The following is a 17,013-nucleotide window of genomic DNA, read 5'->3' as shown; positions in this document are numbered from 1 at the left end:
CGGACACTTGAAATGGAAAGAGTTGGACAAAGAAGCAGCTAGGTCAACCCGAGTTAGCATTTTAAAAGATTCATAGGAGAGAAGGGACAAACGGAAGAATTCCTTAAGGTCAATGTTTGAGGTTTCTTTGCATATCTGGGTGAACATAATTTTAGGTCCAAATGAAAAATAACATATCAAAGGTATGAAACAAATTCATCTAAAGCCTTAAAGATAAAAGCAATCCACTTGGTTTTATGTGATACAGTATTTGGCTAGGAGCATTTTCAATCTTTCCTACACTTAAAAATTATCTTAATTGCTTACTTTATAACAAGAAAAAATTTAACCTAGTCCAAAGCTTATACTCATATAAATTAAGGCAATGTAATGACAGAATTTTAGTTCATTCTTTGTATAGTAGTAAAGTAACATAGGACTCCAACCGCATGAAATAACTGGGAATCAAAGTTACCATTAGCTGAAAACATTTTACAGATTTTGAACTATACTCTTTTTTTGGCATAAAAAAATTTCCTTAATGACTCAGGAAACCATAACATTTTCATTTTGAATAAACCTTAAAAATAAGATCATAGCCAGTTCCTTCAGTTTATAAATGAAGAAATCAAAACAAAGAGGTTAAGTGAACACCTAATTTAGAGTCTGAAAGTAACATCACAGCACACCTACTGAACTTTCCTTCCCTTCTTCACTCTCCCAGGATTCAGGCTATGTACTTATGGCCAAAGTTAAGAGAGGAACAGGATCATCATGATGCATAAATGCTAAAATATTAAAGCTTATAGCCCACATAGTATCTATTGGCTCCATCACAAACTTCTTGGATCAAGGTTAAGTCAATTAACCACCACCTTAAAGATACTTTAAAATAATGATGAAAGTGAGCACTTTTCAGAATTGACTATAGTCCTCAAGTAATATCTGAGAAAATGACCATTTATGGTTCCATCCAACACCAGTAATTCTGCACAAGGCCTGCAACATAAAACTATCTTAAGCTCGATTGTCAAGCAAAGTGAATGTACCTCCCAGCCTTCAATGTGAGACTGCCATTCCTCTAAAACTTCTAACTTCTCCATCTGTCTCTTGGCCTCGTTTATGTTGGAACAGACAGCTTTCATGGCTTGGAGGGCTTCCATCACTGCTGCATAGTCACTGTGTTTCCGTGGAGTCCGCTTCAGCAACTCCTGTTTATACACAAAAAAACAAATCGCCCTTTGATCTTCAGCTTTCTGGTACAGCAGATTCAGACTGACCAGGAAATGAAAACTGCAAAGATCATGAGAGCCACTTCTATAAGTGACAGCACAAATTCCTCTAAGATTAAGATCAAAAACAAAAGTTTGAATCAATGAGTAAGTGTAACCCAAATGCACATTTTTGCAGTCACTTTAATTTTTCCTCAAACTTACTTTGTTTTTAAAAATTAAGTTAGGTTCCTCCTTTCAAATGGTCAAATATCTTACTGGGAGCATAAATTTTTATGTTTTTAATAATTTGACTTTTGTTCTAGCAGAAGCACATCTTTATAAGTTAATTTCATTTTTCTAGTCTTTAACAGAATAACAAATCTTTAAGTATGTCATAATTTCAAAAATAATTTAGAAATCCTATTTTCTAATATTCTTGAGAAACTATAAAACTATGTCATAAACAAAGTAAAATTTTAAAATAATGTCTTATACTACAACAAGGTAATTTAAAAATTCTACAATACTCCATCATTAAAGGAGCTATTTATGCTGTTTTCCCCAATTACTCAGGCTTATTCTATGTGACAAATGAACTGCCATATACCCCTCAATAGCTTCCTTTTTTGTTTTTGGTATTTAGGGGATTTGGAGGGTCTTTTTATTTATATTTTTCCCATTCATCAAAACTAGAATAATCTTTAATCTCTTAAACATATTGAAAGCCCTTGTTAGTTGTTTAAAAGCACAAAATTAAACATCTTCACCCACTGTCTAGACAGTTGGGACCACATTGCTTTTTAATTAGTCATGTGTTTCCTTACTATGGTTACCATCATCACGTAACTAACACAATTACAGAAATCCTGAGGCAAGTCTTGAAAAGAATTTTCTAAATTCTCAACAAACAGTAGGAAAATATGCAGTTGTTATATTCTTTTGAGTTCTGTTATTGTTGAAAACTCTGCCACAAACTTGGACCCTAAATTCATTATGTTCACACCTTGTTCTGCAGAGCTAACACCAGAGGAATACATATTATATCACTCCCAAGACAAGGTTTAAAAGTTATGCTGGATCACAAATCCGTAAGTGAGACATGCAGGCTTCTCCAGAAACTCTAAAGAGTAGAGGCACCACAGATGCCTCTATGTCAAGTGGTCAAGTCAGTCTGCAGGCCATAATTTGGAGTCCAATTATCTAAGGAGTTGGATATGAATTTACATAATGTGAAATAGTGAGAGAAAACCATCACTCACAATCCCTTGGCCATTACTTGCTAAGAACTCAATGTTGATTGACCAACTCAATAATTTCAAGCTCCACAAATAACATCAATGTATCTTTTCCTAACACTACAGCCTAATCCATATAATATCTTTTCTGAATAAATAAAACCACCCTAAATCAAAGAAAATTCCAGCAGAATTTTTCAGCCTATGGTACAACAGAGACAAATATCAATGCCAATGTATCTACTACATGGGTTAACAGTTTTTTCATGTTGCTTTATGGAGATAATCTACCAGAAAAGGGAAAGGAGGTCATCCATCCACTGCTTGAAGGGGCTCTAAACTGACCTTCTGGCTAAGAAAGGATGCATCCAGGATGCTTGCTTTTGGGAGGTCAGTTCAAATACCTGAGTTCATCCCTAATCAGAAATGGTAGTTTAGAATAACCACTTTGTCGTGATGTAACCTTTTAATCTCCCTATCCCTTCTTAAATCCCCTGGGATTCCAAAATCAGGGTCAGGAATAACTGCAGTTATGAGTACACATGCAAACTGAGTCAAGTCAGAGGTCTGTAGGGATTCTCAGAAAGAAAGGAGATACATTTGCAACAATACTCCCTCTACAGAGCTGGGGACTCCTGTGTCAGCCTCTCTGTGGCTTTTTATGGCTTAAGCAAGCAATGCTAGACTTTTATTTCTTTAATAAGGAACAAATATTTTCAAATAAAATTTACACAGATACCCAATCTATGGAATTGACAAGAGTTGTATTAAACTATATTTTTAGTTCAAATTCAACATTTATTTCTTAAAAAGCAAATCAATAAAAATACTAGTTAATATGCCTCTAGTATTTCTGAGTATTTTGTGAAGTTTAGATGCCAAGTAGTAATTTATATATTAAAATAAATCAGAATCAAATAGATATGAATAATAATGGCTAATACTTACAAAGCACAGACTATGCTAATTGATTTATATAAAATAGTTAAATTAATCATTATCATTATCTAATCCTACATATATGCATATATATGTATTCAGAATACACATGCATACATACATACACACATTCCCATAGGTCTGTGCTATAATTTCATCATCATCATAATCATCATCTCTATTTCATAAATGAAAAATCAAGGCATTAAGAGGTTTGATTACATGCCCAGTAAGCACAATACTTGGGATTTAAACTCAGAGTTCATGTGCTTAACCACTATCCCAGGCTGCCCATCCTGATGTTATGGTTCCAAAAAATGCAGTTTCAAAAATTGCTATCTTGACCTATTCATAGGTCCCTTGTAGTAAGGGCAGTAGTTGGCACCTTACAGTGTATTTTTCATAATAAAAATTGTGGTTACTATAATGAGGCAACAAACCTACAACCATTAGTAGGATGTTTTACATCTTCTAAAGGCAATGTTTTCTTAGCAATCTCATTCCACATTCTATCACTTATTGTCTCATGTGACCCACACTATTCCCTTGAATAATAATTTTAAATCCTAGTTATGCAATTATATAATTTTGACCTTAATTCCATTAGCATCACAAAGTCATCAAAGTTTAAGGAAATCAAAAATATACCAGCAGTGGATTTATTTAAAATAAAAGGCTCTGCAAAATGCTATATAAACTAGTCATAATGAACTTAATGGGATCTATCTTGAAGCTAATGCATTTCCTCTAAATAAAACTTAAACAAGTATGTTTTATACAAAGAGCACCAAAAGCTCTTTCAGTGGCTTTTCCACTGAACATCTGTTTCCTACACTATATATAAATTTGTGACAAAATGGCCACTTTTTTCCAATGCCTATGGTCTACCCTTCCTTTAGAATATCAGACTTGTTAAAATAATTTTTTAAAAAGATCATCAGCAAAATATGTAGGTACAAGGAAATGGCTACAATGAGGTAGCACATAAAATACCTTCAAAATAAGAGGGTACTTGCATATTCTTTGTATTGGTGTTACTAAATATCCTTCCAAGGGAACATCTGTGTTCTTCCGTCCTCCAAGCAGCATGCAGTTCTGGGGTGAAAATAATCAAAATTAATTACATTTTTAAAAATCTCATGCTGTGAAACTTTCTTCTACCATAAAATGCTGAAAACTAGTGAAAGCACATGTCTTCCTATACTTTCTTTCTCTAAGAAGAGCATATTCAGTCACAAACACTCACAGAGAGACAAAGAGAAATACTAGTTACAGAACTGTGTTTTGAATCTGCATCTTAAAAATTAATGCACCTATATTCTCCTGAGTATGAAGTCTGAGGAAAAAGAGATGGGAAAGAGATAGAGAGATGAATGAATGGATGGATTAATGGATGGATAAGTGGTGGATAAACAGATGGTTGACACATAAATAGATAGATTGATTTTGCTTATAAAGAAAGCTATATTATGTTGTAGAAGGGCAAGTATCAAGACAGTTGGGTTCTAACTCAGGCTCTACAACTGACAAGTGATACAACTTTGGCTGATTTCAGAATTCTAGTTTTCCTCTCCATAAATAGGACAGGTTTTAAGCAAGTGATCTCTGAGTCGCTTTTTTGCTATCACACTGCACCAAAGACACTGGGCAGCCAGTGTCAGAGAAGGAGGTCAGATAGGATTTCCACAGAGGCAAGATGAATGAGGAAATCTCAAAATCAGGAATCAGAGTGGGGTGAAACTGAAGCAGCTTTCACTGATGATAAAGTGGTGGTCAAGAGAAAACTGACTCTGATAAAAAAAAGCCTTCACCTTCATAAACAACATGCAATGAAACAGACTTGAAACAGACAAACTATTTAATAAATATCTAACAGAGGGAAGAGAGAGCCCCTCAAATATCAAACTAAGTTAGCAACCTTCATACTACAATTTTTAAAATACTGTTTCAGGTTCATTGAGAGGAGAGGCTGAGTGTTGATCAGGAAAGGATGCAAAAGGAAGACTGATAGTAGCAGAACAATATTCTGCTGTCCTGAGCAACTGCATATCAGCCTCAATATGTGTGTCCAAGTCAGCAAAATCAGCACTCTGAATGTAACTTCACCCAGACACCTCAGAAGGCATAGCAGTAAATACATGCTCTTACACAAGCATGCTCTTTGGGGGTTTCACTCCCTACTGCAATCGGGTTATCAAAATATTCTTTCAAACTATATATGGTATTTTCCCCCAGAGGAATCCTATGAAACACAACTATCCACATCTCATTATATTTCCAGTGATGTTTCCGTTCCAGTATGTTAGCATCCCTGTAAAGCAGCCATCCCCTCACCTACCTCTGGACTGAAGTGCCCTAAAATCACTCAGGGCTGTCTAGCCCACTTTTATTGCCTTGTGTATTAATACTGTATAGATTGTGAACTCAATTCCTAATACCATAGGTTAGCTACCACTTTAGACTGGCTTATGAGAGCCAGCTCCTTATACATACATGAAGAATATGTTTCCTGACCAGGCACAGTGGCTCACACCTGTAGTCTCAGCACTTTGGGAGGCTGAGGTAAGAGGATCGCTTGAGCCCAGGAGATTGTAGAAAAATGAAAAGCACATCAGGAACCAAGAGGAAACATTAAGCTTACCAACATGTGTGTAACTTGGAGTCACTAAAGAAGAAAACAAAGGGTCAGATAAATATTTCTAAAATAATGGCTAAAAACTTCCCAGATTTGATGAAAAATTAATCTATAGATTCAAAAAGCTCAACTATAAATAAGAAATGTACAATCATCCCCACACCTAAACAAATCATTGAACTACTGAAAGAAAAACACAAAGAGAAAATCTAGAAAGCAGCAAAAAAGAGAAAAATGACCCATCATATGAAGTATACCAACCATACAATTATAGCAGATGCCTTATCATCAGAAACAACGGAAGCCATAAGGTAGCAGAATGACATATTCAAAGCGCTGACTGAGAAAAAAATCGATCAGTCAAAAAGTTCTATGTCCAAGTAAAACTATCCTTCAAAAATGAAGGCAAAATAAAGACATTCGCAGATTTAAAAAAAATAAAAAAAAGACTGAGCAAAGTTATTGCTAGTAGAAATGACTTACAAGAAGAAGAAGTACTAAGGGCTGAAAAGCCTAATATCAGAGTCAAATACACAGGAAGAAATAAGAGCACCAGAGATGGTAAATGTGTACATAACTATAAAAGACTGTAGAAAAATATAGAAAGCAATAATTGTAACACTGTGTTGTGAAGTTTATAACATATATAATGTAATATATATGGCAATAATAGCACAGTAGAGGAGAGATGAAATGGAACATTTTCCATTTCTACTCAGGAAATATTGTAGCCAAATTTCTCCTGCTTTTAACTGGAATTAGGTCAGCATTAACCTAATATGGATTTGATATGTTAAGATGCATATTGTAGTTCCTAGAGCAATCACCAAAAACACTCCTAATAATATAGTTTAAAAATTGAGAGGAATCAAAATGGTACATAAAAAATGCTTGATTGACACAAAAGTAGGTGGTAAAACAGGAACAGAGAAACAAACAAAAAAGACATGTAGGAAAAAATAATAAAATGGCACATGTAAATACCATCATATCAATAATTACATTAAAAACAAACAAACTGAGGACCCCAGAGACTGTCAGACTGGATAAAAAGCAGACCCAACAACATGCCATCTGCTAGAGACATTTTAAAGATCATAAATAGCTTGTAAGTAAAATGACAGAAAAAGATATACAAACAGTAAGAGAGCTATCATAACTATAATATTATTAGGAAAAATAGACTTTAACAGAAGAAATGCCACAAGGACAAAGAAGACCATTTCATGATGATAAATAGAAATATGAATATAACAATTATGAATGCGTGCATATCTAACAGAGTCCCAAAATACAGCAAACAAAAATGGACAGAGTTAAAGGGTAAAATAGATAATTTAATTATACATGGAGATTTCAATATCTCATTCTCAATAATTGAATCATTAAACAATATGAATAATATGAATAGTAATTCATAGCATTGTCAATGCATACAATTCATAGCATTGTCAATATATATGAATATTATTCACATCATATCATATGAACTAGAAATATAATAAAAGTTATTCAACATACGAAAGAACATCTACCAAAAAAATCAATAGCAAACATCATACTTAATGCAGAAGGACTAAATGTTTTCCTACTGAGATCAGAAACACGGCAGGGGTGCCCGCTCTTACCACTTTTATTCAACACTATACTGAAGGTTCTAGCCAGTGCAATAAGGCAAGAAAAAAAATAAGTCATCCACAATGGAAAAGAAGAAGTAAAATCATCTTTATTATCAGATAATTGATCCTATATGCAAAATACCCTAACAAGCTACAAAAGAACTACTTACCAAATACATAAATTTAGATCACAGGACACAAGATCAATAAACAAATTCAATTAAAATTCCATATATTAGCAATGAACAATTTTAAAACGACATAAGATAATTTCAATCACAATAGCATCAAAAGTGGAAAAACAAAGGAAAAAAAAGTGAGTACAAGACCTGAATACAGATTTCTTACATATGACAAAAAAAGCATGGTCATAACAGAGAAAAATGTAATAAATTAGACTTCATCAAAATTTAAAACTTCTGATTTTAAAAAGATGATATTTTAAAAACAAACAAACAACACTGAGAGGAAATATTTGCATATTATATATCTGATATAGGACTTATATCTGAAATAACAAACATTTATAGATCAATATACAATAAACATCCCAATTTTTAATGGGTAAAAGATTTGAATAAACATTTCACTAAAGGAGACATGAAGAGTTAACAAGCACTTGAAAGCATGCTTAATGTAATTAGTCACTGGCAAAATACAAATGTAAACCACCATGAGACAGCACTACACACCCACTAGCATGGCTATAATCAGAAAAACTGAAAATGCCAAGTGTTGGCAAAGATATAGAGAAACTGGAATCCTCATGCATTGCCAGTAAATATGGCACAGCCACAGTGACAAATAGTTTGGCAGTTTCTTAATTAGTTAAACACGAGCTTATCATACAACACAGGCATCAATTCCACGTTTAATGTCTACCCAAAAGAATAAGAACATTATGTCCACTCAAAGACTTGAACATAAATGCTGATAACAGCATTATTTATAGGAGCCCAAACTGGATCCAGACCCAATTTTCATTAACTGGCAAATAGATAAACAAAATACAGCATATCCATACAATGGAACAGTATTTTGCAATTAAAATGAAAGAAAATGGATACATTCTATAGCAAGAATGAATTTTGAAAACATTTTACTAAGTTAAAGAAGTCAGGCACCAAAGATTGCATTGTATGATTCCACTTATATAAAATATCCAGAAAAGGCAATCTATAGGGATGAAAACAAATCAGTGTGAGCCTGGTGCTAACGGTGGGTACAGAGATAGGCTGTAAAGGGACATGGAGGTCTTTCTGAGGTGACAAAAATGATCTAAAACTGAATTTGGGGGATGGCTGTGCAACTCCACCCTCTGCTAAATATCACTGAATCGCACAATTATAATCTGCTCCTCACTAGCGATTAGTTTGCCCGTGACAGCCAAAATATGAATTTATTTGTGCTAACCTAAATAAATTAAACACATATTCTTGTTGTTTTTATGAAAACAAAATAAGAAATGTATGTAGGAGAAAGGTTAAATTTTACACTTATTTTCTACCATGTCTACGATTTGCTTCCTTCCTGTTACTGCCCTACTTACAGCTCCCTCAGCAGAAGTAAAGGACGCCCTAGGGAACTGGAGCTATAAAGCAGTGCTGAACTCTGGCAGAAGCTCCTCTCTCGCTAAGAACCTGTGGGGTATCACAGATAATTCATAATCAACCACGAGGGGGCATTAGCAGTACTTCCCCAAATACAAGCTGATCCCAGCTCTCACTTTTATTTTCATCAAAGGACTCTTGCTTCCTCGCCTGGGGATGCCAACAGAGGTATCCCACAGATTTTTACACCATATTGATGCTATTCCTTGGTTCTCAATGGATCTAGCAACACATTTCAACATACACTAACACATAAATATACACTTACCAAAAGAAACGTCCGGATTGTTCTTATTTTGTTGAGTTCAAGAAGTAATTTTTGTGCCTTCTCATGGTTACTACAATACTCATCATAGATACGAAACTTGTCTTTCTGTGAATTCATGTAAGAATAAATTAGTCATTTTATTCACCATTCTGCAATTTTAACCTATGTGATATGCGTAAAGAAACTTCACTGAGTGTTTACTATGTTTTAAGAGCTATACTGCGTGTATACAGCTATATATAAATTTTATTTATTTTCCTTGGCCCATGAAGAATAGCCTAAAAAGGGAGATGGACATATATCAGTTATACTCCATCGTGATGAATTCAAGTAGACAAAGGAACCAAAGGGTGGCAAAGCACAGAAAAGAGAGGGCTGAGCTTTGCCATGAGGATTCAGTTACAGCTTAAAAAGAGGAAGAAATTACATACATATTCTTGCTGTTATTTATGAAAACTGAATAAGGAATGTATGTAGAAGAAAGGTCAATCAATCTGAGCAAGGTCCAGGTATATGAATCCATGATTCCTAGGCAGGGAGACGGAATAAAGTCATTTAGGTGAAGGCAAAAGCAAGTGCCAGATCATATAGAAATGGAGAAGCACAGGACCCTGCAGTTCATATACACCAGTCTAGACAGTTGTGCTTAAGAGAGACACTGACAGCCTGAAGAATATCTAGCAACAAGCAACTAAGAGAATGACAGACCCTGAAGACACCACATCTGAGAGGTTATTTCAGAGTCATATTTGTAGGTATAGAAAAGTCAGGAAATCATGAATACTTTCAAACAGCGTTATGTTGTAAAGGACTGACGGTCCTATGTAGCTCCAAATATAAAACTAGGACCTTTAGGTGGATGTTGCAAGGGCAGTGATGGGCAGATTTGGGATCAACATAGAGATTTTCTAACAGTTAGAGCTGTCACTAAAGTAGGAACAAAATAAACAGCCTTCATAGATAAATAGGAGATATTCTTTTAAAACAAGATTTGTACCATCATGATCTCTAAGCTCCCTTCTATTTGTAAGATTTTCTCAAAGTGCCTTATCATCAAAAGAGTACCAATAAAAGAAAGACACAAAAAATTTATTGATCAAATGTTAGAACAAAAGTGTGCCCATTGAAATTTTAAAGGCATGCATTTAGAAACATTAAGTGCTACTTTATACAACCAGCAGAAAATGTATTGAATCACTTATCTCAAGAAATGACATGAGCCAGAAAAAAAAATAAACTTCAGAAATAGTTTAGCTAAATTCAGAGATGACAGATTCATAAAGTGTTACTAAGGAAATGGATGTCAGGGTGCAAGATTCCCAGGCACAGCCCTGGACTGAGATAGCAACTACTCCAGCTGGCAGAAGATTCTGATTCTTTTGATTCTTTCATGAAATAAAGCAGGCTTAAGTGAGTGGACACAAACACCCGTGGCTTCCAGCTGTGCCCAAGAAAAACACAGCTTGATCTTCCTATACCCAATGAGACTCTCCTTTTAATACAATTATTTTTATGAAATATTTTCTGACTATAAAAAGAACACAGAGTCTGCTCACTACATAAAGACAGATTTTGAAACTACTATCAAAACCTTTCTAAAAGACTAGATGGAAAATTAAAAATATACAAAATTTGATTTCTATCACTAAATACGCTTGCACATTTTTAAACAAAACATTAATTGTCTAGCATTTTGATAAATACATGGATTCATATTGGTATTCTCAAAATTAGCATCAGCGTAACGGTATACATAGCAGCATTCTTTTTTTTTTTGGTGTGAATGCCCTTTAGTTCTGAAAACAATTTTCACTACACAGTTGTCTTTTTATTTTGCAAATTAATTGCATAAATAATTTCAGGCATCATTTATAAAGAGATGAAAATGATCATATAGGCACAGGATGTGTAATTTGAAACAACTGAGTACTGGCTGGTTATTGTGTCTGCACTGCTCAGTACAACCTTCTGAGAAAACATCCTTGGGGAAAATTCCTGCTACTGGGTTTATTTAACTCCAGGTTTGTCACAAGTTGATTAACAAGGGAACATTCTGACTAATAAAAGGCTCATCGTGCCATTATAGGAATGAGGATTTTCTGTCTCAAAAGAAAAATGCTCTATGTTTGAGAGAAACATAAAAATTCATTCATTATGAACAGCCTGAATATTCATTAGAATTCAAAGCTACAGAGGACGCGAAGAACTAACTTGTCGGGGAAAAGAAAAGGCTGTTTATTCTTCAGTAAAATGGATGATGTGAGGCACTCTCCCCTTTTCTAGCTCTAAGTGGAAGATTTCATTGGCCTTAAAAGACCCTAAACTTTTGGTGTCAGATTTTACTTCTAATATTGAATTCACACATACCACTATGCCAAGAGCTAAATCTCAAAATCCAGGGGAAAAGAACTTTTAAAATAAAAAGAAATTTATCCTACAAAGTGAAGAAAGCAGGTTCCCACTTCTTGTTGAGCATTAGGTTCAGGGTGTAAGCATTCTTCCACGACTTTTAAGAATTCTTTATGTACTGCAAGGATGTCTTCAATGTTTGAGAACAACATCTGTAAATAAACAAATGTGTAAGTAAGCTCAGTAGTGAAGCAATTTTTTTAAGTCTATGATAGCATAGTATTCTCTCTCCAACCTGAAAACCGCACATCCATGCCTTCCTCTACCTTGCCGGCAGAGCCTCAGTTTTGTCTGGACTTCCCCTCCACGCCGCCGACACAACTCTGGGAACGAGGAGCCCGCGGCTGGCTCTCAGGGCAAGGCCTCGGTTGCCCAATCCAAGCCAGGTATCCCACTCCCTTCTCAAGGCTGGGCTGCATGGAAATCAGCAGAGTTGCTGGCAGGCTTTTCTGGGAAGGGCATCTATGCTCCTAAGAAGGGCATACCAGAATGGACAGTCCTCTTTTCCCTCTGGAAGGTGCCCCATGTAGAAGTAAAAGCTGGGACAGCTCTGCAGCTACAGGAAGAGCCAGCTTGAGCACAAAGCTGATAACCTGGGTGGCAGTGATTAGCTGGAGAGGATGTAGCGACCTTGACGGCCTCTCTGGGTCACAGGTGCTAAACCTTCTCCTCTGTCTGGAGTCCCTGATATGTGAGCCAAAGTGTCTTCAATTCAATTTCAGTAAGAGGATTCTTTAGCTTACAACCAAAAGCAAGCTAACTAAAATACTCTCCTGGGAGGAAAATTTTAAAGTTAGGTATTTTACTCATGGGGAAATAGAGTCAGAAGAACCTTTAAAAATCCTTAGAATGTTTTATATTTCCAGCAAAATAAAACAGTAAGTTAGCATCATAAATATCAGGAATAGTACATATAATTTAAATGACTAATCATTATAGTATGATTAATTTTCATTCACCATCCTTTTTTTTCAAGACTGTTCACAATTTTCCTTCCTTGCCGTTTAAAAGAAACGATTATACGTCTGTTTCTGAATTTAGGATATTATGTGGAGTGAACCATTGAAATATTTTGTTCTTCAGTGATCACAGAGACTGGAAGTCACATTTGCCCACACCCTGCCTTCCTGAGCCACCTCTAGCAACCCTCTTACATGGCTCAGCTCCCTCCTTCTCAAAGACATTGAGGTTCTTAGCCTCCAATTTATTTTATTTATATATTTATTTATTTTGAGACAGAGTCTCACTCCTGTTGCCCAGGCTAGAGTGCAATGGCGCCATCTCAGCTCACCACCACCTCCGCTTCCTGGGTTCAAGCGATTCTCCTGCCTCAGCCTCCAGAGTAGCTAGGATTACAGGCATGTGCCACCACAGCTGGCTAATTTTGTATTTTTAGTAAAGACGGGGTTTCTCCATGTTGGTCAGGCTGGTCTCAAACTCCTGACCTTCGGTGATCCTCCCACCTCGGCCTCCCAAAGTGCTGGGATTACAGGCATAAGCCAACACACCCGGCCGCCTCCAATTTATTTTTCTTCCTCTGTTCAAATGTTCCCAAGGCCTTGGTTGAAAAAAAAAAAAAAACTCTATGACTTCTCTGCCATTCTCTTAATCTTCCATCTCTTTTCCTAAGCCCTATTTCTCCTTTTTAAAATTATTACCAATACAACTGACTGGCACAGCAACTTGTAGTTGAACTGCTGATCAACTGAAGGGCTGCGAAGTACCATGGCACCAGCAAAATTTATCTATAGGAAACTCATGCTCAGGTTGAAGGCCAGTTGTACTTCCTCACCTTCACTGTTTCTTCTGTCACATTTTTGTCAACTTTTGATGCTGCACACTGGTTCATTCGGTGTAAGAATGCCTGCATGAAACAAGAAGACATTATGAAGGTAACGTTAGGTTAATAAAATGACTGGGTGTTGAGCAGAATTAAACTAATTTTTTTACAACAAACCAAAGTGTAAAATTCCATTTGTTGAGTATAATAGTTTTGTTGTAACACAGAAACCCTTGTGCATTGCTGTTCCTCTCTGGGAATTATACTTCCATTACAATGTTGGGGTAGGGCCAGAAATCATCAAGTATATGTAAATTAAATTTATCCACCAGGATCTCAAAGTTGTGAAGTAAGCATTTAGAGTCAGATGTTTCCTAAACTTCTAAGACTTGCAAAGCACAAGAAGACCAAAATTTAATGGAAAATGGCATTTCTAATAAAACAACAAAAGGGCCAGAGATTCTGAAGTGATCCTCTTCGAAATTAGAGATAGATAAATAGATAGAAGATAGGTAGGTAGGTTGACTGATTGATAAAATAGATGATAGATAGATAGATAGATAGACAGATAGATAGATAGATAGATAGATAGATAGATAGATAGATAGATAGATATCCCTGCCACTATTTCCCAGGAAGACACTTCAAGAAGGAATGAAAGAATTTCCTTTCCCCTCTATCGCCCACCCCCAGCCTTTTAAGAAGCCAGAATTTAAATTTCTGGGTTCAGGTCCGGGCTCTCCATATCTCTATGGTAGGCAAATAAGCCCTTTAGTAATTCAAAGATTTGGACTCTTCTCAGTGGTCATTAAGTTTTGACCAATGGCTAAATAGGCTATTATTTTCACAAAGAAAAAAAAGAGTAGAATAATTTCATTATATTGAGCCTTGAAAAAGAAAGTTTAGGGGAGAAAAAGAAGAGAATTTCCATCTAGCAAATTTGGTTTATGTCCTCAAGACACCATCCATTATCACCCTCAGGACATGGCTAATAAGAGTATAAAATGGTACAACATTTCAGAGGGCAAATTGACAATATAGCTCAAATTTTTAAATGGGTATTTCCAGCCAGTATGGTGGCTTATGTCTATAATCCTAGCACTTTGGGAGTCCCAGGCAGGATCCCTTAAGGCCAGGAGTTTGAGGTCAGCCTCAGCAACACAGCAAGACCTTGTCTTTACAAAGATTTTTAAAGTTTGCTGGGCATGGTGGCACACACCTGTAGTCCTAGTTACTTAAGAGGCTGAGGTAGGAGGATCACTTGAGCCCCGAAGTTTGAGGCTGCAGGGAGCCATAGTCACACGCGCCACTGTACTCCAGTCTGGGTGACAGAGTAAGATCCTATCTCAAAAGATAAAAATAAAAATAAATGGGCATTTTCTTGAACCCAGAAATACTACTTCTAGGACTTCATTCTAAGAAAAATATTCAAACAAGGGGATTCATTGTATTGATTACCAAAATGGAAAAATTGGAAACAATCTAAATGACCATCAATAAAAGAATCATTAAACATATTATGATATATTCAAATTATAGACTACTATAGCAAAAGTGCAATCATAAATGGAATGTGATGAAAACTACATAGACACATACATGTGTATACGAGATGTCTATAAAATATTGTCTGGTGAAAAAATGTATTAAGTGGCATACTTGCTACATACATACATATATGCAGATGCATAAGAATATATACAGATATATACAAATGGATAATATCGGTGTGTGCTAATGTTGAGAAAAAAGTAGGTGGCATTTGCCAAAACGCAATGGGTAGTTCCTTTTAGGTAATAGGAAATTGACCTTTGTACACTTTCTAATTTTTGTAATATTTAGCTATAAGCATGTTATAACTTATATCAAAAGAGGAACAAGACTATTTAAATTAAAACTAATGAGCCACAAGATCTCACTCCTAGCATGACCTTCAGAACCACATTTATTCCTGATTCAACCAGTTCATGTTTCAGATTCTGTAACTACAATGTCAGATCAGAAGGACTAGCCTCAACTTTTCAACATCAGCTGAAATAAATAAAATGAACATGTATTGGATGTCAATCTAATTTGTCTATTGGGAACAAGTGATATAATTTTTGAACTCATATCTAAAGTTAAGGATAATTGGTGAAAAAAATTAGAATTTTCTAACTTTAAGTGCTCAGTTTATTAGTATTATTCTGTTTAATTTTTTGCTTTAGTTTTGTTTTTCTTGAATATTTTCCACATACTCATCGCAAATATGTTCTTTATCTCATTCCATTTACTCTTAAAACAACATGGTGGTTTATTTCCCTAGTTTACATAGTTTACATTTCATATTGACCACATAGTAAACAGGTAACCTCTCGTGCAAGCAAAGCTTAAACTTCACCTCTACATTTATAAACCTTTTCTTCATAAACTGAACTCAGTCACATTCTGAAATGGATAAATTAAAGTGAGGAAGTAGTAACAATGAATCAAAATATGAGTTAGAATGGAACATACAAACTAAGAAAGTAAACCATGTCTTTATCTGACTTTTTATCTTCTTATCCTCCGTGACAATATGGAACTTTTTGTTTAATTGTATATGAAAGGAAATCTGGAACTTGTTAGCATTTCTGACCAAGCATTTCTTTTTCCCAAGGTCCTCATTTTATACAACAGTGAAGGCAGATTTTAGATGTTTGCTGAGAACGCAAAATCATGAAAACGTTTTGACATTTTTTATAAGAGGTTTAAATCTTCCTTCCTAAAGCTAGGAATAAATAGGTAATTTCAAAATCATCCTTTAACAACCAGCATCTATAGTGTCCTTTCAGACTCTGTTGTCATATTTAATCCTTCTTATATCAATCAAGGAAGCATTAGTAGCCTAGTCACAAAAATACATGAAGGATTCTATACATTGTTTTATCTCTGCATTCATTCCCACTTGTCCAAAATTTCATCAGAATCAGATAATCTTCATCTTGACATACATATATTTGAAATCAAGCAGTGGAAAATAGCTTTTTTATGCTAGTGGATTTCAAACTTTTTCTTGTGTTTAAGATTTGGAGAGTTTCTTCCAAATGCAGATTCCTATCCCCAGAGGTGTGACTCAGCAGATTAATTTAGGACCCAGAAATCTGCATTTTGAGCAGGACTTCTAGGTGATTCTGATGTAGTTGGTCCAGAGATCATCTTCTGATGAACAATTCTCTATGTTTATTCTTTCAAAGACTGAAACAAAAAGCAGACTTTGAGAAATAAATGAGTCTTAATAGGAAAATCGAGTTTACTTATTTCACTTTGACTTTCAATTCAATGTCAAACAGTGGTTGTTTCTATA

At 35.2% G+C, this 17,013-nt stretch overlaps 1 protein-coding gene across 2 annotated transcripts in view; it reads right to left on the bottom strand.

Moving 5' to 3' along the window:
- Positions 1–17,013, bottom strand: part of PREX2 (phosphatidylinositol-3,4,5-trisphosphate dependent Rac exchange factor 2) — a 309,846-nt gene that overhangs the window by 224,403 nt on the left and 68,430 nt on the right. For both annotated transcript variants that reach the window (XM_063668842.1, XM_054499002.2), the window contains exons 2-6: positions 13,701–13,772; positions 11,938–12,060; positions 9,500–9,604; positions 4,361–4,462; positions 1,029–1,190 (exon numbers count right to left, since the gene is read on the bottom strand). In XM_063668842.1, coding sequence (XP_063524912.1) covers positions 1,029–1,190; positions 4,361–4,462; positions 9,500–9,604; positions 11,938–12,060; positions 13,701–13,772 — 564 coding nt within the window. The remainder of the gene's footprint in view (positions 1–1,028; positions 1,191–4,360; positions 4,463–9,499; positions 9,605–11,937; positions 12,061–13,700; positions 13,773–17,013) is intronic.

This window comes from Pongo pygmaeus, chromosome 7 (genome assembly GCF_028885625.2).
Source record: "Pongo pygmaeus isolate AG05252 chromosome 7, NHGRI_mPonPyg2-v2.0_pri, whole genome shotgun sequence".
In the NCBI taxonomy this organism is placed as follows: domain Eukaryota; kingdom Metazoa; phylum Chordata; class Mammalia; order Primates; family Hominidae; genus Pongo; species Pongo pygmaeus.
This window is presented reverse-complemented; position numbering and strand designations above follow the sequence as displayed.